At 44.3% G+C, this 21,578-nt stretch overlaps 1 protein-coding gene across 3 annotated transcripts in view; it reads right to left on the reverse strand.

Moving 5' to 3' along the window:
* Positions 1-21,578, reverse strand: part of TAOK3 (TAO kinase 3) — a 143,414-nt gene that overhangs the window by 58,078 nt on the left and 63,758 nt on the right. For all 3 annotated transcript variants that reach the window (XM_077835460.1, XM_077835461.1, XM_077835462.1), the window contains exons 2-7: positions 17,065-17,170; positions 14,538-14,746; positions 8,506-8,577; positions 6,988-7,089; positions 3,105-3,150; positions 1,311-1,407 (exon numbers count right to left, since the gene is read on the reverse strand). In XM_077835460.1, the coding sequence (XP_077691586.1) occupies positions 1,311-1,407; positions 3,105-3,150; positions 6,988-7,089; positions 8,506-8,577; positions 14,538-14,657 (437 nt within the window). In that variant the 5' untranslated portion in view covers positions 14,658-14,746; positions 17,065-17,170. The remainder of the gene's footprint in view (positions 1-1,310; positions 1,408-3,104; positions 3,151-6,987; positions 7,090-8,505; positions 8,578-14,537; positions 14,747-17,064; positions 17,171-21,578) is intronic.

Raw genomic sequence — 21,578 nt, forward strand, 5'->3', positions numbered from 1 at the left:
AGGAGCTGAGCATCCTTGAGGAGGGTGCGAAGAGCCGTGGCTGAGAGCATAACAATAGTTCTGCCTCTGCTACTGCAGAACAGAGTCAACAAATTCCAACAAAGTGGTTTTCATGAGGTAGCCAGGACGTGTTAACGCACCGGAACGCCCACAGTGTTTCTAAAGGAAACTCCTCATTGTAGCAGCCCCAGGATGTGCTAACTGCCTCTCTGCCAAATATTAATCTTGACACTACGCTATCAACATGGGGAGGATTTGAGCCCAATGACTGGTTTCAAACTGTCTCCGGGAATGGAGAATCTTCACCTTTGCTCACTAATTCTGTGCTAACCCAGATCACCCTGTTTCATAGCAATACCCCAACCTACGGGATTAGGAGTTACCAAAACAAGACCAGACACACACGTGGGTGAAATCATGTTACGTTTCTGACAAAAGACAGGAGAGTCGGAAATTAAAATGGCCACATACTGGCAAACTTTACATCATGCAGGACAATTTCCCAAAACAGCCCGAGTCCAGTAGCAGGCCTGGGGGCTTCTGCTTGGTGCTTCAGAGGAAGGTGCCTAGTGTGCACACGCTGCTTGTGTGATGCTTTATCCTGGACAAGTGAAGTTTCTTCCTGACCTCTGCAGTGGTCAGCTGATTTCCTGAGGCATGATTTTATCTACGCAGATCTCAGCAAGTACAGTGTAACCGTTACTATTACTGGTCAGAAAGTTAATCAAGCTCTCTTAAATCTGGCTTATGTTTCACTTTACACACCCGTAAACTACCAGGTATCTTTCCTGTATTTCCTTTGTCTTCACTGATTCACCTAACTGCTTCCTCCCTAGGGTGAGCAGATGTCCCGTTTTTATAGGGACAGTCCCGTTTTGAGGGACTTTTTCTTATATAGGCACCTATTACCCCCCACCCCGACCCTTTTTTTCCACAGTTACTATCTGGTCACCCTATTCCTCCCTCACATGCGGCCCGTTTTGCCTGGCAAATTTGTTTGGTGACATTGAGAGTGAAAACCACTATCACAGAAAAAGAAATCAATCATTGGATTGCGGCTTCACTAATGATTGCAGCAAAAGAGCAGGCCCATTAACAAGGGGACCGCTTCTGTTTACAAACATACCCTGTCATCAGCAGTGCTGGGAAAGGGAATACTGAAAGATGACATCAGTGTGTCAGGAAGTTCTGGTTAAATATTACTGTTTTATAAAGGTTACCAGAGTGTAGCAGAGCAATTCTCTAAGGCTTCTCATCAGCCCTCAACCCAGAGCAAGATGAAACATGGCAGTACCGGACGGTACTCTTACCTATGAATCTTAGCATGAGAATGCAGGTAAGCCAGCCCCTGCAAGGCACCATGGGTAATGGCAGCAATCTCCACTTCCTGAAGTGGTTTCTTGTGAACTAAAGGGTTTAAACAACAAGATGAGGTAAGTTAGATTTGTTCCTTGTCAAGGAGTTACATAGCACTGGGATAGGAAGAGTTAGTCACATTCTTGGAACAACAACAACAACTGACCTTTGCAGGCCATGAGTAGGGTAATACCTATAGACACCTACGTATTTCCTATGGCAAAGAGGTAGAAGGAGGTTCAGGATGAATATAAATTAGAGGTGTCTAAGCACATTCCATAGAGCCCACAAATATGACCAGCACATGCCTGTGGCTGACTATATCTTAGATACAGAGGTGTGGCCCATAAAGTATGGCTTTTAGCTAGCTTGGGATGGGTTTCCTCCTCCTCTGTACAGGCACTGTGAATGCCTTGGGGTTTGGTTTTAGTTCTGAGGTCACACTAGCCTCCCGTACTGCAAACCTATCTGCAACTATTCCTTCTAACTGCAGGGCAAGAACAAAGCTGATCATTTGGAGGTTTCCATTATTGCTGAACAGACAACAAGCAGTTCCCATTTATCTATCAAGGAAGATAGAAGCCCAAGAAAAAGGCTGCAAGCATTTATTTTTTCATTTTACAACATGTAAATGTGCCAGCTAGGTACAGCCCTTGGGCTCCTGGCAAATTCTCAGTGTGGCCCTTGACATCTTGAAGTTTGGGCAGCCCTGTTATAGATAGGGCCCTATCAAATTCACAGCCATGAAAAACATGTCACGGACCGCACAATCTGGTCTCCCCCTGTGAAATCTGGTCTTTTATGTGCTTTTACCCCATACTACACAGATTTAATGGGGGAGACCAGCGTTTCTCAAACTGGGGGTCCTGACCCAAAAGGGGACTGCGGGGGGGGGGGGGAGGAGAGGGGAGGGCAGGTCACAACTTTATTTTATTGGGGCGTGTCGCGATATTGTCACCCTTACTTCTGCTCTGCCTTCAGAGCTGGGTGGCCGGAGAGCAGCAGCTGTTGGCCAGGTGCCCAGCTCTGAAGGCGGCGCCCAGCTCTGAAGGCAGCACCCTGCCGGCAGCCGCGCAGAAGTGTGGCAATACCATACCAGGCCACCCTTACTTCTGCACTGCTGCCTTCAGAGCTGGGTGGACAGAGCGTGGCAGCCGCTGACTGAGGGCCTGGCTCTGCAGGCAGCAGCGCAGAAGGAAGGGTGGCAACACCCTACCAGGCCACCCTTCCTTCTGCGCTGCTGCTGGCAGCGGCTCTGCCTTCAGAGCTGGGCTCCCGGCCAGCAGCCGCTGCTCTCCAGCTGCCCAGCTCTGAAGGGAGCACAGCCGCCAGCAGCCGCGCAGAAGTAGGGTAGCAGTACCGCAACCCCCCCTATAATAACCTTGCGACACCCCCTCCACACAACTCCTTGTTCGGTCAAGACCCCTAGAATTACAACACCATGAAATTTCAGATTTAAATCTAACTGAAATCATGAAATTTATGATTTTTAAAATCCTATGACCGTGAAATTAAACAAAATGGACAATGAATTTGGTAGGGCCCTAGTTATAGAACACATAGGACTTAGAAGACCCATACAGGACTTGGCCATGACTTAAGGCACTAGCAGGGTTCACTGGAAGTATAGACAGCCTGTGACATCTGTGAAATGGTTTCCTGAGCACCCATCTCAGCCAAAAACAACCCCCCTCCAGAAAATTGTATTCCGAACAAATATGTGGTAGAAATGATACTTCACAGCTTACCTTCTAGCAAATCAGAAGCCGATCCTAAGCAGTATTCCATCACCAACTGCGACAGAAATAAACACAAGCATTAACCATAAGGGAGGTAGAATAATGGTGAAACATGAGACAATCCGGAATGGCTGGGTTTCACACTGGCTCAGCACACCAAGGAATATGGAATCCTAGTGTTAAAGAATGGCCCACAAAGGACTGGCATTTCCTCATCTCAGCTCATAACCATGATGTGATAACGCAGAAAGAGAATTTTGTGGGATTTTAAAATAGTTTACACAGGGCACCTCCCCCCGCAATTTGAGCGTATGATGCCATCTGCAGAGCTCTGCAGGAGCCCCGGCTTAATGCACCATCCTAGCTCAGAAAAAACCACAACACCTTTCAGCAAAGCTAAGGGCAGGCCCCTAGACCCTCTCCCATTCTCAGCTCATGGGAAGAGGCCCTAAGCATAGCAGTACAACGAGCCCCTTCCTCAGCCCACCACCTGCACAGTGAACCCTCCTTCCGAGGGCCATCACTGGCCGGAGACAAGGCATCTCCAACATCATCTCTATTTCGCTTCAGGGCCTGAGAAGAGTTGTGAACTAGGTGGTCCAATAATATTTGATTGGCCACGGGAAGGGAATGGGTAGCTTAATCACCTGGCATTTGTGCTCGTCCACGGCAAGTTCCTGGCCCCTGGGTTGGCAGGAGCTGGGCGTGTGGCAAAAATGGCATATTTAATTTTGGCTAAAGGGGTGACTTGCACTGCTCAATAATTATGGAGCAGCAAGGGGGCTCTGTCCAGTTCGCTGCAACTGAAAGCCTGGTGGCTACAGTGTAAGGCCTTCAGGGGGGTCTCTGAGTGAGAGAGAAAGACACGGAAAGGAATGTCAGGAGGCAGTGTTCCAAGGCTTCTGCTGATTAGTGGAATTTCTGTGCTCTCACCTGCCTCAAGTCACTGAACGAAGGATGTTCTTTCTTAGAGACAAATGCAGCAAGGATGGATTCATATTAAATGTAGATCTTACAACTAACTGCATGAATTGCATTGCCTTTTCACTGGACTAAGATTGATTTGCATTGATATTTTGTGTCCAATCAATCTAGGAATAGAAACTAATCTGATTAACCATCTCAGAATTGGTAATTGAAGAGTTTATTGTAGAATGCTTTTTGCTCTGTTCTAGCCCCAGGTTGGTATTTTAAATATTTCATAGCCCAATGCATTTATCTGCTGAAAGCACTTTAAATAAAATAACTAAGACAGGGAGCCAGCTAGCTGTTTTAATATTTGTGAGGAAAATATGCAAAGAGAAATTCATTTTTCGTCTCTCCCACATAAAATTTAGGATGCTGAGCTGTAAGTGCAGTCAGCAGGATTTCTTTGAGCAAAAAAAGTGAGCCCTAATGTGGATTTTCACAGCTGGAGCACATTTTAAACATGTCCTGTTTATTCCTCCTCTTAATGAAATGTGAAAATCAAAAGCAGCTTGAAACACTCTTGCATGGAACGCTGAAGGCCATGAACACACTTAGCAGCATCCCCTTAGGGCCGGAGATTTGCACTTATTGCTTATTTGGTATTTCTCCGGCTCCACTATTTCCAATAACCCCATTCAGTCTGCTGGAGACAACGCATCAGCCCCTTTAGTACAGCCAAAGGGCAATGCTTTGCGGTGTCCTTTACTCAGCACACAGTGCAGGCCAGCAACAGTCAGCCAGGTGTGCCTTGGTTAGGGGTGGATGTAGCCTCCCAATTCAACTAATACACTGACTACACTAAACTGCTGAGGGGGCACCAGTCACCTTCAGTACCCTTCACTCTGGCACCACAACCTTCACCCTGGCCTGGTGAGGAGGGGAGGCCCTAGGGCGGGGGAAGAGCAGGCTCACCCCACATTCACCCTGCAGTGGTGGCCCCCGCACCAGGTTGCAATGCCACAGAACCACTTAGGTTTCACCACGCTACCGCTCCGTCATAACCATAGTAAGATCGTGTACGTGTTAGATTTCAGAAGGGCTGATCTAGGGACACACTGTACATAGACATGGATCTCAGCATCCACAAGTTTATGAAACCCAGAACCCTGAAGTTTCTTAGCCAGCCCACTAGGACTAATCAATGTAGCTCAATTGGGTCGGTGTCTGTTTTCCTCACCTAATTACACTGCACATCGACATTGTTCTCAGTGTTTGTTTTAATTCACTTGATTCAATTCCTGCATGTTTTATATTCAGGCAGAGGCATTAGTTGTAGGATGGAATTGGAGACGTTTGTAGGTTATGGATGGCAAAGAGTTTGCATTTGGTTATAAAACTTGATTTTCAAGCTTCATCAGAGAATAAATGCCTCCTAATGTAACTGGTGCTACCTCAGTGATTGCCCCATTTTTCAGATCTTTAATAATCATAGTAATCACTACCAGGCCTATTACGGAACTTGAAATGTCCTGCTCTTATCAGTCTGCATTGACGAAAATTACCAATTTATTCCTCCTCTCTTTTTCTCTTAGCCAGTTTTTGATCCATGACAATGTTGCCTCTTGCCTCATGACTATTATGTTTCTGTAGTAACTTCTTGTGAAAGTCCTTGTCAAAGACCTTTTGAAAAGCTAAGTGAATTACCTGGTTCTCCTTCATCCACTGTTTTATGGACATGTTCAAAGAGTCCTAATGAGTGAGTGAGAGGAATAGTTTTCCTTTGCAGAGCCATGCCAGTTGGATCCTATCATATTATATTCTTCAAGGCGTTATTTTATTTTTCGTTAGTTATAGTTGCAACTAATATCCCAAGCACAAATGTAAGGATCTGTAATTCACTGGATCACCCCACTGACTTTCGTAAAGTTTAGGATAGAATCTACCACTATAAGCAGTCATTTATATGGAGGTTATTGTTTTAAAGACCCTAAAAAATTGGGCTTTCAGTACTTAGAAACTATAACATGTAAAGGCCTTTGGGCATGGACATCAACAAATTATGGGCTTGATCCAAATTCTACTGAATTCAACAGAAAGACTCGGACTTCAATGAGCTTCGGAGGAGATGCTACATAATCACCATAAAAGAGGTTTGGGCTGAAGGCTGAGAAACTGCAAAGAAACCCTGGGGTTGCAAGAAATACGGTAGGGAGTCAATAAATAAAACACTTTGACAAATTCTACCTTACAGTAGACTTACGAGCTAGATGAGGATTCTGGGATCAGGTTCAAATTACCTACCGACCCTTCGATCACACAGTCAAATCCCAGCAGAGCCAAGCAAACCCTTTGTTCTTCTGAAGCCGATTAGCTAGCTGCCATGATGTTGACTGTGAGGGGATGTTGGAGGAACTCTTATTACAAAACTAAATGCCCTGGCCAATCTGCGTGAACTAACAAGGTACTTTTATATAGAAGTAGGGATCTGCCCCAGTGTCCTTGTCCAGAATTTCCATTCCCCTTGTAAATAACTTTGAGGATCCTTCAAGATAAAAGAGACTACAAGGAATATTAAGTATTCAGTGTTGTGTGGAAAGACAGGATCATTTACCAGATATTCAGTCACCTACGGGCATGTGGTCCTGCCCGGGAATACAGGGACTTGACAACTGCTGGTGCTGTTACACAGTGCTACCGTGATATGGGTGCCCGCGCTCACTCTATTCAGATCATGAAGGTTTAGGAGATTGTTGCTAGCAAGCGCCATAGACCTGCAGGCAAGCAGTTCCATGATTCGAAAATCAAGTTCCCTCTGCCACACAGAGTTCTGTGTCGTCAGCACAAACCACGTTTCACCACCAGGAGACCAAACACATTCTTCTAAATGCAAGAACCTCCTGTTTGCTCCGTGTTACAATAAAATTCTTATGGGGGGGTGGAGGGAGAGAAGGAGAGCTGGAAATGCCACAGGGCTCACACTCACCCAGGCAGTGTGCTCTTTCAGGTAACAGCCCTTGTACTCTACGGTGTTGGGGTGCTTCAGCTGCCGTAGGAACTGGACTTCCTTGATGATATCCTGCCATTTCTATTGAAAACAAAATGGGAGGTATTCCCTCCTTACGTCAATCTCTCATCCCGCATTCTCCACGACAACCTGCAGCACAGTCAGGTGTTACTGCAGATTTGGGAAGCGACCATGAGACAATTTTACTATTGGAGACGGTCAACAGAACCACCACCCCATTTTCTCTCCTTTTCCCAGCCTCCCAATTAACACCAGCCCTACCTCTCATTGCTGCCATCTCATCGTTCCCTTTCATTGTTTAAATTACTCGCTGGGACGACCAGCCAGTCATATCAGGAGAACTACGGGACCGATACCAGGAAGTGGACGAAAGCTTTCAAAACCTCCTTGCGAACTCTGAGCTAGATGGGAGGGGGCAATCTAGCTCTGTTCATCTTACACAGAAGCAAAAATATTCCCCAAAGGTGGTGTCACTTCTAATCACTGACCTTTGAAATCACCCTAGTTCAAATCATGTCAGCTGTTAAGAGATAAAATTAACTCACAATGCATTAAATATAATCAAATTGGTGAAGGGATTAAATAAACCACACAGGTATCCAGCAACTGGCCAATGACAGGTAGATTTATTTTATCCCTCCATGACTAACTTAGAGATAACCAGTTCAGGGTTTATTTTATACCCTTCTCTCCATATGCCAAAACCTCAAGTACAGTCCCACCCTGAATCAACAGTTGCAAGAACTGATTGTATTGTAGTTGTAGAGGTCCATGTTGTACAAAGACCAGTGAAAAAAGAGTCAGTCAAAAAGAGGAAAACTTAGCTATTAAGGTCAACTTTTGGGTTCCCACCATGATATGGTGAGAGTTATTTTATCTTCAAAAAAACTGCTACTGTTCTACAGGCTATATTTGAAGTGCTAAGTTTTCTCAGATTTATTACGAAACCAGTGCTTCCAAAACCAGACAGCAGTAACTGAAAGCTGTCATGAAGGCTTGTGGTGTGAGAATTCTGCTGTAACTTTATTAGGTTTTGATTCCTTCTGTAATGTAATAAAAGGCATACTGACATTTGAAATGTCAGAGGTAACAGGTAACGCACATGCTGGAGACCAACACAGCAGAGTAGGAAAAACATCTGAAACTGCCTCTTCCTTATTAATAGCACAGAAGCCTGCTCTCTACTGCAAGTCCACCCATCAATCCAGCTAGATAACGTCTACCGAAGTAGCAAGCTTTACAAGAGAAGATCATCCAAGAAAGCAACAACTGAAGTGTTTAAAACCTTTAAAATCTACCATTCATCAGACTTCACACGGACTCATTTTCCTTTCCTATGGAAGTGAGTGACTATTACATGCGCTAAAGAATCTGGTTTGCTAAGGCCAAAGGAAATCCCCAGCTAACCTCTCTGTACAGGTTTATATGGCTGCTGTGCACAGAGTTCACGTGAAAAACTAGCTCGATCTATCTTACCTCGTTCGTTTGCTTCCCACTGTAGGACATTTTCTTAACCGCCACCACTTCATTAGTGTGGGAATGTGTGGCCTGGAGCAGGGGAAAGAGAGAAAGAAATTAAATCAGAATTTTTTCCTATGGAGTCAGATGTGTCTTCGGCTAAGTCCAGGCTTTCCCTTCTTAACCCACGTACTGGCAAGCTCACATGCTTAGGAGACTCCTTTCCTTTGGACTCTAATTTAGGATACCACCATTTGGACCCCAGCTGCCACATGGGCTCATCCATTTGTCTAATTCCAAGCTATCTCCCTGCCTGCTTCTGGGTATCAGCAACAGCTCTACTACCGTGCAAACCTGGGACCCGACTCTGTGTCTAGTGAGAGCTTTGCTACTGACTCTAGCAGTATCAGGATCAGGCCTCCGGGAACCGCAGAGCAACTTGGCAAAGCACGATGCATGCTGGCCCAGCTGACAACGGCTCTGCCCAGTAGCCATCAGACCCCAGCTAACACAAAGAGAATGAGTAACGGCTCTCCTATTGGATTGACCTAATATTTTATTCTCCCTGGACTCCTTGGGACATCCCCCAACCCCAGCAAATTGCAGATCTGGTAGCTGTTTGACAATATGAAAGCCTTCTCCTGAAGGGTAGCTGATCCCAAAGGCCACCTTCTGGAGAACTTCACTGGTCTAGACAAGGCCAGCAGGCAAGTGTGCCTTTGCAGTGGTTGATATATGGGTATGGAACTTCTGGCACCCATCTCAATCCCTCTATCCCCAGTTTCCAAGAAAACTCTGTTTTTTTCCTGGAAGGCCTGACAATCAAGAGAGATCAACGTTGGCCCAATACGTATTCCCCTTTCCTCCCTCCCACTGTTTCCAGTCCCCTTCACTGGCTTTGTTTTAAACGTTGAGGGAGATTTTATTATGCTTCATTTGTATTATGTATTAGCAGTACTGCACATGACCCTAATGCTTTGGGGTGGGGGCGGGGGAGACGGGGTATTTTAGTAACAACGTAAAGCTTTTTTTAAATGTAAAGGGCTTGGCACCAAAAGATCCCCTAGATTTGGTTCCAGAATCGCAGCAGTTGGAGATGAAAGCTGTATTAGGTTGTTACACCCCGCCCCCTTGGCCAGTGAAGGATCATGCCCTGCCCTATAGTCTTCAACACTTAGTTTAGTTTTAAAAGATTCAAGCAATGGCGCTCTTGTGACTTTCCTTGAAAGACTAACCGGCAGCCCAAGACATTGCACTGTTAGTAAGGAATAGGCTCATCACAGATAATATTATGGGGCAGTTTTACCGCATAAAGAAAAGGAGTACTTGTGGCACCTTAGAGACTAACCAATTTATTTGAGCATAAGCTTTCATGAGCTGCTCACGAAAGCTTATGGTCAAATAAATTGGTTAGTCTCTAAGGTGCCACAAGTACTCCTTTTCTTTATGCGAATACAGACTAACACGGCTGTTACTCTGAAACCTGTCTTTTACCGCATAGTAACCAAGAAATAATAAAGTTTCAGGAACGGTTTTGAAGTAGAGGGAGTAATCTACTTCACTTACCGGATGGGGTCACCCAATTTAGACAGCCTATGTGCACTTGTTTTCTTGACTGCTAACAGGCGCCATATTATGAAGCTGAACCATCTGTATCAGTTCAAGCACAAATGACTATTTCAAAACAGCACAGGGGCTTTGTTTAAAGACACCAAAAAATCCCCCCAGGACAATCAGATTTTAAACAGACCCTGTTAGGCCCCTAAATGTCCCCTACTTCATGCGAAGTGTAAGCCTTCAGACAAGTCTTACAACATTTGATACCCAACCCCAACACACAGAGGTCATCAGGTTTGCTATGAGCCTGAGGGTGCATGGATGTTCCTTGTCACCGTCCCTTTGTGCTATAGGATTGGTTCTCATGAGGCAGGTATTGCTATTTCCAAGAATCCTGTTCTTGGAGAGCTGATCAGAGTGACAGTGTCATTTGCTGGCTTGTGCATCCAAACCAAAGCTGGCAACGATTTTCAGGTCCAACACCCTTCAATTCTCCCTCCTTGCCAGGCCTCATTAAAAGCCTGATCCTGCAAGTTGTCAAGTGCCCTCAGCACCCAGGGAGTTCAGCTTGAGTCAGGGATGCTCAATGTACATTGCAGGATTGGACCCCTAAATAATGAGAGGTGATGCTGAATCTTGGGTGATTTTTATACGTGTGCTACAATATTGTACCTAGGCAGCACAGGGAAGGCTCAGGAGAACACTTCAAAAGTAGCACAAGTTTCCTGCCTTTTGAAAGCGTAGGTTAAATGTTTAATGTTATTTCAAGGGAACAAGCTAGACATTAGACCATGTATTGTGAGCTAACTGCGTATTAAATATTTGTATTATCAAAGCCATTGAGTTTATGAAAATTCTACTTTTCTTTAGCTTGCATAACAAAAGAAGAGTTGACTGAAGCTTGAAAACTCATGGCTCCAGAATAAGTGATCTATTTGCCTGGATTGGCAACAAGCCACCTTGAGCTCTCCAAGAGTGTCAAACACAAAAAGCGAACAATTTAGTCTGAAACATGATTAAATGCTGTTATCTCTGTAACCACTGGAAATTTGAAGTACAAGATTGGCAACAGCTGAAAGCTCAGAATTTGCAATAAGTTAAAAGGGAGGCATAACAAACTTGGTGTTTCACTTGTGTGGACAAGTAATGTCCTTTCACAAATATATTAATCCCCCAAGATGTTTTGTAATGCAGACAGTGTCTTCAAGGGAAAATAGTGCTACACTGGGTCAACATAAATACCAAGAGAATTACTGAAGAGAGTTAATGGATTTAGACTAATGTCTGGCACAATGGAATAGGTAAAATTGTGTTCTGCCATCAGAAGCATGAAGCCCTCATTGGTGAATTAAGGAAAGCCAGAAGAAACAGCTTTTGGATAAGATGAAAAGCTGTAGCCCTGACCACTTGAGATCCTGATTCACCATTAAAGATCTCAAGCACATTTTGCTTCATTGGAGTTAGCACTGTCATTCTGGAAAAATTTCAAATTAATTCTTTCTACCACCCCCATTATTGGATATGGGTTTCCTGCCCTGACTTGTTGCGAAGTATTGCTGTTCCATGTTAAACAGTGGCCATATTCCATCATAGCAGAGGGAAATTGTTGCATTTAAAGTGCTTTGGAATCCTTCAGACTGAAGTAAGCTACAGAGTTTTCAAGTGTAAATGACAGAAATACCTACATGTTGAAACATTTTGGGCTGCCTTTGGCAGATCATTTGTGAAGACCCTGGCAAATCACAATGGAACACAGCTTTTAATACCCCCTCATTTGCTTTGTCAAATACCATCCACCACTTTGTTTTCATGGTTCAGTGTTTAACTAGCCTAATGTTATTGAGGAAAATGATCTCTGACTGAAAGTATGAAATTGCTTGGTGAAGGTGCATAAACCCCGAAACCTGGTGACAAAATGAGGCCAGAAATATTTTAGCCTTTGTTCAGTCCACTAGGAAAAATACTGATAATAGTGAAAAGTAGCACAGCAGAATGAAGTAACAAAATTCCTACTTTCCCAAGTATTCTGTTGAAGTTTAGTGCCCATAGCAGGGCTATGAAATTCAGACGCTATCATTATCATGAAAAGGAAGAGATCAATGCCTTTGCTGAATACAGTGGTGTCTGTACCAACTCAGATAAAAAGATCAAACAGAACAAATGCAGCAAACTAGCCAATCAATTGCGCCTAAACACACACACTGCACTAGACAATTATCCTTAAAAACAGAGCACTGCACAGTAATTTTGCCGTACAGATAATGACGGCTAGAAAGCTCAACAAAAGCACCACTACAGAACTAGTCATACTCTACAGCTGTAAGAAAGTGCATCCAAAATGAAGACACAAGATCTCTGTAGCTATTTCCCACCAAGCTGTCACATTTATCATCCTACATTAATTCTCAGTTATATATGTACACTTCCATGCATTGAGATGTCACCCCAAGTTGTTTCAATGGACAAAACAGCAAAAAGTTGCTAACAGGACTATATAGGGGAGAAAAACTGGGCCAATAAGAGAAAGGCAAACCATTGTCCTTCCAATACGAAGAGCGACAGGCAAAGATGACAAATCTTTGGGGAGAGTTTTTGAGAACTGAATGGAAGGGAAACAATTTGCAAGAATAAAGCTGTATGCAAGTGGGGTTCCAGAAGGGCATTTCCAAAGGTGAACCCATGTTGTGGGTCCGTAGAATCACAGAAGTTCAAGCTGGAGAACACCTGTTAGAGTCTCTCTCTGCCAATGCAGGATTATTCCCTACTCAGTATATTTTCTAGTGTTTTTGTACATTCTAGTTTCAAGCACTAGGTACATAGGTAGTGCCATACCCGAACAGACCATTGGTTCATCTAGTCCAGTACCCTGCCTCTGACAGTGGCCAGTATCAGATCCTTAAGATCTTCAGAACTTTTGGGTGAATCCCATGTAATCCAGGTGACTTGCTGCTATTTTACTTGTTGTTGCAACACCTCAGTCAGTTCCATATTACCAGAAAAGAATGAGTATTTCCCCAGCATAGCCTGGGATGAAGACTAATGCAATGCAAAGACTATTTAGGCTGCTCCCTTTGGTCTGTGCTGGTGGCTTAGCAGACCTACTACTTCCCTCACAAGCTTCCATAGACCTTAATAATTTCCTTTTTATTTGACTTTACATCTTTGGCTACTTGCTCTTCCAACTTTACTTCTCATCTATTCGAGGTTGTGGTCAAGGTTTTCAAAACTGATGAATGATTTTGAAGGCCCAACTTGAGACATCTTAAAGAGGACTAATTTTCAGAGATCAGATGCTCGGCACTTTCTGAAAACTGGGTCCACTTAATGTGTTTCAAGCGTGGCATCCAAAGTCACCCATCACTTCTGAATGCCTTCACTTCTGTTCCTTTCTAATGAAAAGGTAGTTCAGCTGAAGCATCCCTGAATGAGGCACCATTGAACCAGGTTTTGCTTGCCTTTTTTGTTGGGGCGACGCATATTTACCAGGAATCTGTTATAAGCTCCCAGGCTTAAATCAAAGGGCAGAGCTTAATTTTTGTGTTTAATTTCACTATCTTCCTTATTTTTTTTAATTCTTGCTTTTTGAAATTCAGCGTTACAGTGCCAAGTTTGGGTACGATTCCTCCCACAAGGATGCTGAACTTAATTTATCATGGGCACCACCACACAGTGATTCAACTTCAGTTGCTTTTTTTTTAAAATTGCTTCTCTAAACTATTACTGCCATGATATTTAATCAGTTAATGTGGATATTTAACATCACCCACGAATACCGTTTCATACAGATTCTGCTATGGTTAAAAGTGCTGCGGTAGGAAGGGAAGCAGGATGACACTTTCAAATGCTCTCAATGATATGATCATCTCAATATCTCTAATGTTAGAAGCGGTAGAGAAATGGCACAGAGGACTCCACGATCTCTTTGTTTTTGCTACTGACTCAGTGAAGATTCTAGGCCAGCAACCATTGGACCAATTTATTACTGAAAATGGCTTTTAGCTTCAGTTGTCTGTTGAATTCATCAATTCCTGGGATCCATGAATTTGCAGACAATTTAGAAACACAGAGCAAATAAGACAGAAAACAAATTCAAGCCACTTATGTTCATTAAAAGAACCCATTATACTTTTCACAAGAACAATGATGTTAAAACCTGGTGTTTCTGATAAAAATTAGCTTGCTGGATTATGTTCTGCCTGGCTAAATTTGTCCATCTTCAACCAGATACAGCATTCCCTTCTCACCGCGAGCAGCTGTGTCTTAAATGCCTTGCATTGATACAGTGAGGTTGGGCTTCGCCTAGAGACAGCTGCACTTCAGAAGTGGATTAAGAGATGTCTCTGACATACATTCATCTCACAGGTGTACTGATAAGAAGCTAGTGTATGTAAGGTCCTCATAACTTTGTATCAGAGTCACTTCTAAAACTCCCATGTTTTACTATTACTGACAAGTGTTTCTTTGGAGAAATGTGGGTGAACAAATCTACTTACAAAGTAAACTGCTCCAAAACTTCCATGTCCAATTTCATGTAAACCCACAAATATTTCCTCAGGATCATCTTTGTAGAATAGGTCAGCTATCTCTGGGTCCTTCGGCATCCCTTTGCGCATGTTGAACAGTATTATGACCTAGTTCGGGCTTTAAATTCCCAATCGGTTTCTTCCCTCATTGACAAAGTAGTTTGCAGATAACACAGCACCTGGGAGAACAACAACGTTCATCATTTACCAGATACTTTTATGCATGTTTTTGTTCAGACTTTCTACAGTGAAATTAGAGGAAATAACTTCAAAACAACAAGGCTTACCCATTGTTTCCTTCAAGTACTATTAGTCAAATAGAGGAGTATAGATAACTAGGCATTCTGTGCGTAATAGCCATTTACTGGATACCGAACTGAGTACTGCAGTTTGAGGCTATACTAATGTCCATTAGAAGAGGGAAGTTGTTTCGGGATTATGTGAAACATTACGTGATAGAAGTTTATACTAACAGTCTCAATGCAGATCCCCTGATGTGCCAGTTTTTAAAGAAACACATTTTGTTATCCATCCTTTTATAAGTCTCTCTTGTTTGGATATCACTCTTTCCACTTGCCAATTGGTGGCCTGCTCTATTTAATTTACAGAGGATAATTTGAACTGATGGGATTTTCAGGAAGTGCCTAAATGCACTAGTCCCATTGGCTTTCAATAGCTCCTAAGTCACAGAGGTGTTTTTGAAAATCCAACCCTACAGCCTGTCAGTGGTTTTCAAACTTTTTTTCTGGGGACCAGGTTGAAGAAAATTGTTGATGCCCGCAACCCAACAGAGCTGGGGATGAGGGCTTTGGGGCTCTGGGCTAGGGGAAGGAGGTTGGGGTGCAGGAGGGGGTCAGAGCTCTGTGGTGGGAGTGGGGATGAAAGGTTTGGGATGCAGGAGAGGCTCCAGGTTTGGGGGGAGCTCAGGGCTGGGGCAGCAGGGGGTGCAGGCTCTGGGGTGGGGCCAAAGATGAGGGGTTTGGGTGCAGGAAGGGGTTCCGGGCTGGGTAGCTCAGGGCTGGGGCAGGGGATTGGGGCACGGACCTACCTTCGGCGGCTCCCAGTCAGCAGCACAGCTGGGGTGCAGAGGCAGGCTTCCTGCCTGTCCTGGCACCACGGACCGCGCTGTGCCTGAAGTGGCCAGCAGTGGCTCCAACGCAGAGGCACGCAAGTGGCTCCGCACGGCTCTCACCCACAGGCACTGCACCCCCAGCTCCGTAGAGCTGGTGCTCGGGGCAGCGCACGGAACCCCGTGGCCCCCCTGCCTAGAAACCGGGCCCGCTGCTGGCTGCTTCGAGGACACAGCACGGTGCTGAAACAGGTTGGCACTAGCCTGTCTGTCAGCGGTGCTGCCCAGCTAAGGACTTTTAACGTCCCAGTTGGCGGTGCTGACCAGAGCGACCCAGTGCCTGACATGCCGTGACCTGGTACTGGGTCGCGACCCGAACTTTGAAACATATTGGCTTATGTCATCCAACAAGCTCAGTCTTTATTGAAGCTCATCTTTCTTTAGTGTGTGTACCAGCTCACACAGCAAAAACACTGTACTTAATGGAAGACATAAGACGTTCATTCAGAAAGAAGTTTAATTCCTGAAAATAAAAATCAGTAGATTGTTTCTTATTTATAACAAGTTGTCCAGTAGAAGCAAAAAAAACACACCATGAAAATATAATACAGGCCCATTTTATATTTCCATTCTCTGGATCACTTTGGGTTACTGCTCATCAATGTCAACCAAAACACACCAATAAGACAAGGAGGGGGGGAAGAGGAGCAACAACAAACCATGCTCTTACTTGCATCATATTAGTTAATACAGACAACAACAATAAATGGCTCTATGATATTTGACTTGTTTTGCCAAAAGTGAGGGGAACTAGTCTGAGAGTTTGGGGTTTGATGTTTTGAAAACTCCCCGTTAGAAGAGCAAGATGCTCAGAAATCTGCAACATTTAAAAATACAAGCTGGGCCTGGAATAACAGCCAGAGCCTCCAGTAAAGATTACTTTGCTGTTGAGAAGGAAATGGTTCTGCATTTTTAAATTTACATTGCCATTATTTTTAACCAAAAGCTGAAATGTCGCCACGTTTGTCTGTGGCTTCGTCAAGTTAAGATAATTTTCTACCAGTTGGTCACTGGCTTTTTGAGCAAATTTCTAAACTCTGACATCAGTGCATAAGCACAGAAGCGCACAATGTACCATGTTGCTCTCATGTTAGAAAATAGATCCTAAATGGCAGTAGGACACCTGAGAATGGACTGGTCAAAATACAGCAGCCATAAAATAAACTATACAGCACAACAATGGTAGGCTTGGAGGTACTGGTGGTCTGAAATCTCAAGGTGCCATGATGGTGAACAAATCATGCCACAGCCTGCAGTCATGGCCATTCAGACTCTCTGCATCAGGACTTCTAACTAATGGAGCGTAATGCATGACAGATAAATACATGTTAACTAAGAGCATGCAGAATATACTCAACTGAATCATACCTGTTTATCTGTGGCACAAACCACAATCTATGGCTCAGATGCATTTCAGCAGCATCTTTGTGTGTGTTCTCCTGTTGTCTCCCCAAGTTCTGTGCACTCTGTTTTCCTGTAAGGAAAAAACACGTAGAGGAACACTGTATAAATTCTTTGTACATATGCTAATATCTATGTATGCAGATATTCAAGTTAACCAGTAGACTTCCTCTTATCACTGGACCGTGCCGGGGTGCCCCAGGACAAATAATGCCCATTATCAATGCTGTTCTTTCCCTTTCAGGTGAAGAGAATTGACTTTTCCCATGTTCTATAAGTAGGGCCCTACCAAATTTGTAGTCCATTTTGGTCAATTTTGTGGTCAGAGGATTTTAAAAATCATAAATTTCATGATTTCAGCTATTTAAATCTGACATTTCACGGTGCTGTAATCGTAGGGGTCCTGACCCCAAACAGAGTTGTGGGGAGGGGAGGGTTGCAAGGCTATTGTAGGGGAGGTTGCGGTATGGCTACCCTTATTTCTGCACTGCTGCTAGCAGCAGTGCTGCCTACAGAGCTGGGCAGCTGGAGAGCAGCGACTGCTGGACGGGAGCCCTGCTCTGAAGGCAGAGCTGTCGTCAGCAGCAGCGAGGAAGTAAGAATGGCATGGTATGGTATTGCCACCCTTACTTCTGTGCTGCCTGGCCAACAGCTGCTGCTCTTCAGCCACTTGCCGCTGCTCTTCGGCCACCCAGCTCTGAAGGCAGCGCAGAAGTAAGGGTGTCAATACCGTGACCCCACCTAAAATCACCTTGTGACCCCCCACAACTCCCTTTTGGGTCAGGACCCCCAGTTTGAGAGAGACGCTAGTCTGCCCTGTGAAATCTGTGTAGTCTAGGGTAAAAGCACACGAAAGACCAGATTTCACTGCCCGTGACACGTTTTTCATGACCATGAATTTGGTAGGGCCCCATCTATAAACCTCAGTCCTGTGATATATCATAATGTGGGATACAAGAGAGAGGTCACCAACTTTATCAAAGCTACCACTGCCTCAGTCTTGTATCCCACTCCTTAATCTCATTCCTATCCCCCTCAAGTCTTTTCCCTCCATTTCCTGTTTTTGATCCCTATCAAATTTCTGAACCAGCACTTGTATCTGTTCGGTCCCAGACAGGCCCCTCTTTTTGAGCTGTCTATAGCTGGCCGAGCTGGTGAGGCCCTGACTCAATGGCTTCTCTTTGTTTGGATGTAATATGGTAACTTGTGAACCCCTCCAATCAAGTCCACTATTTTAGAGATTGTTCTAGGCATCTATGGGCAGGACCCTGTTGATTTCTGTGAAAAAAATCTGAATACCACTGAGCTTTGGAGCTGGGTTAGCAGACCCTTTAGCTTAAATCAGGTCTCACCTGTCTATAGATCAAAGAACCAGTTGGTGGCAACTATTAGCACCTTCCATCATCAAGGATACCTGCCTATTACCCATCTCCCCTACAGCGTTGAGCACCATGATAACCCTGAACAATTTATCTCCCAGACAGAAACAAGGAATAGTGGGGGAAGGGGAAAACATGGACCCTGCCATGGAGGAACAAGGAAGGAAGGGGGGACATCGGGACACACCTGACATATAGTGGTGGGGGAAGTTGCAAGGAATCCCTGAAATAGCAGCAGATGGGAGGGGACAAACAGGGAGCTTGTGGGGGGAATGGAGGGATGCAAGGAGCCTCTGGCATGTGCAATGAGCTCAGCCGACAGAAGCCTAGTTCCATAAACATGGTAAGTATTTTGTACGACAAATGGAGACGAAGAAAGCCCTAACTCTTGTAGGGTACTCCACCTGGGTGAACCACGTGTGTTTCAAGGACAAAGCACCCATTGCCATCAAGATGAAAACCTTCTTGTGCTCAGTTTTCAGCTACGGTGCCATAAAAACGAGCAATAGTACTTTGCAATGATATCATTTCCACCTGATGCTCTCCAAGCACTTTCAACACATCAGTAAGGTAAGTATTATGCCCCAGGGGAGGGGAGGAACTGAGGCACAGAGAGATGAATACGAGGTCAGGTCTACAAACTTTTGCCAGAGTTGTTGCCCATCAGGGGGTGCAATTTGTGATGGAGATACATGTGCTGGCAAAACCCCTGGTGCAGACACAGTTATACTGGCAAAACTGCGCTTTTGCTGGTAGAGCTTATTTTGCTTAGGGAAGGCTGATGAAGCCACATAGGGAGTGCTTTGCTAGTCTAGTACACCCACATACCACTGCCTTCCCAGGGCAGACCTGGCCTGAGTCAGGCAGAGCTAAGAACAGAAGCGAAGAATCTTGTCTCCCCATTCCCTGCAGTTAACCGTTAGAGGACACTCCCTTGACAGACATTCCTTCTCTTTCATCCAGCTGGCACCAAGAATGGCAGCAATACCATCTCAAAGAAAGACACCTTTGTCCATCCCCCTCAAGAGGGCAATACAGTGAAACATTCGTCCAAATACGCTTCCTAGCAAGATTCCAGGAAGAAATCCTGAAAGGCTACATTAAAAAGAAAGAAGGCTAAAAAATAAACTCTTGACAAAAACCAGATGAATAAAATTATTATTCCTTTGCAGAGGACTGGCCCCACCCAAAGGAGCTATATTTACAGCGAGCCGGCAGGTACGTGCCAAGAATGTGTAACAGGTCTACTGTCCGTTACCCAAGTGAGAAATCCATCTGGGTTTAGAACAATAAAGAAAAGTCGTATTGAGGAAAATACCAGTTTATCCAACTCTCTCTACTTAAATGCACCCTTCCGCTAACCAAGAAATCTGTGCAGTTCAACTACATTGTCTTTGAAAGACTATTGAAAGCAAGAACCATTCTTAATGCCAGGGCCTGGGTGATGCTATCTTCCTGCTAACAGGGACAGAGACAGAGTCAGGCAAGGAAACTGATGAGTACTCATCACAACCTTATTGATACTTAGTATTTTCCTGTAAAAATTAAAAAAAAAAAAAAAAGCAAAACAAACTGCAAAATGTCTGCCTCCCCCCTCCCCCCCCAAATCACTATTGCATGTCCAACCGAATTGAACATTTTTGCTGAGTTCCTTTATAGTGCTCCGAAGCACACCTAGCATCTCAGTATAATAGCACAGGATCCTTGCTCGGAAGACCTTAATCTAAGTGACATGGTGCAACCAATAGGGAACAAAACAGAGGAGAAACATTGGGCACAAATCACAAGGTTGCGTTGCTACTGGGCAAAGTCAAGGCTTTTAAAACGAAGGTGTTTGTTTTAGTTTAAGGACAGATTAAAAGTCTTAGAAAACTTTAAATTGAGTTGGATGTCTCACTTCTTGTAGCATTATGGCAGATATGAGTCAAAGAGGGACAGCTGAACCAGTTCAAATAATGGTCGACTGAATATTTGTCTTTGTTAAGCTACTTAATTAGGACAGCCAGAGACAATTTCTACCTAAAAGAGTCTTCTTACAGTCCCAAGCAGCAAACAGAGAAGATCTGAGAGAACACATGTTGTGAAGCAGTGAAACATTGACAGTGCTTCAAACGTTGGCCAACACTTTCAAAAGAAAAAAAAGGGACTTGAGATTTTCAGCACATTCTGCAAATCAGGCCAACTTCCAGAGTTTCTCAAGTTGGGCACCCAAAAACTGACCCACTCATTCACTGGGCACTTTTGAAAACCTCCCAGCCTTAGAGCCTGGTCAGCTCTTGTTAACTACTACTGACATACAGCAGTGCTGCTAAAAATAAAAGGATCTTCAAATACCCAGGGCAGGGAGATGGGACTAATGTTCGGGAGAAAGTAACCGCTGACAGACACTAAACAATTCCTTTTTCATTGGTAAGAAAGGAGGAGATGAGACAGATTATGGGCCTAGATCATGCTACCACTGAGGACAATAGGAGTTTTGCCATGGACTTCAGATGGAGGTGGAACTGAGCCCTTTGTAAGCAAAGGAAAGGAGAGGAAAAATACCAGAGAAAAAGATATCCTCTACCCTACACCTTCTGATTTAAAATCACACTGATGATCTCCAATATGCAAGAGGTTTCTCAGGTGACATGGGACTGCTGCAGCTTTATGGACTATCACAAGCATCCTAACCACAAACTGTTACATGAGTCGACCAGTGCTAACTTGTACCAGGATGGTGGCAGAAGCCAGATGGGCAGAGGGGATGACAAAGATTGTCAAACTGTTGGGATATTCTGGGCACTTTATGGCAGGTCCTTTTTGGAAGCTCTTTAATCATCTAGCATCACTAGAAAGCATCTGTGGCGCTGCTTTCCCTTTTCACACACAGCGGCACTGTGAGTACATATGACTTTTTTAAACAGCTATTTGTATGCTTGCAAGAAATATCAAGGGACTAGACTAGTGCTTCCCAAACTATGGGTCAAATCACTAGCTGGGGAGCAGAGGTGTAGACACACCTTAATTACTTTCCAGTGGCTCCGTTTTCATTTTTAAAAAAAGTAAGACTCTAGTCATTACAGTTGCAAAGAAGATCTTCCATATGTGGAGTGAGTAGCT

Source organism: Eretmochelys imbricata, chromosome 15 (assembly GCF_965152235.1).
Source record: "Eretmochelys imbricata isolate rEreImb1 chromosome 15, rEreImb1.hap1, whole genome shotgun sequence".
NCBI lineage: Eukaryota > Metazoa > Chordata > Testudines > Cheloniidae > Eretmochelys > Eretmochelys imbricata.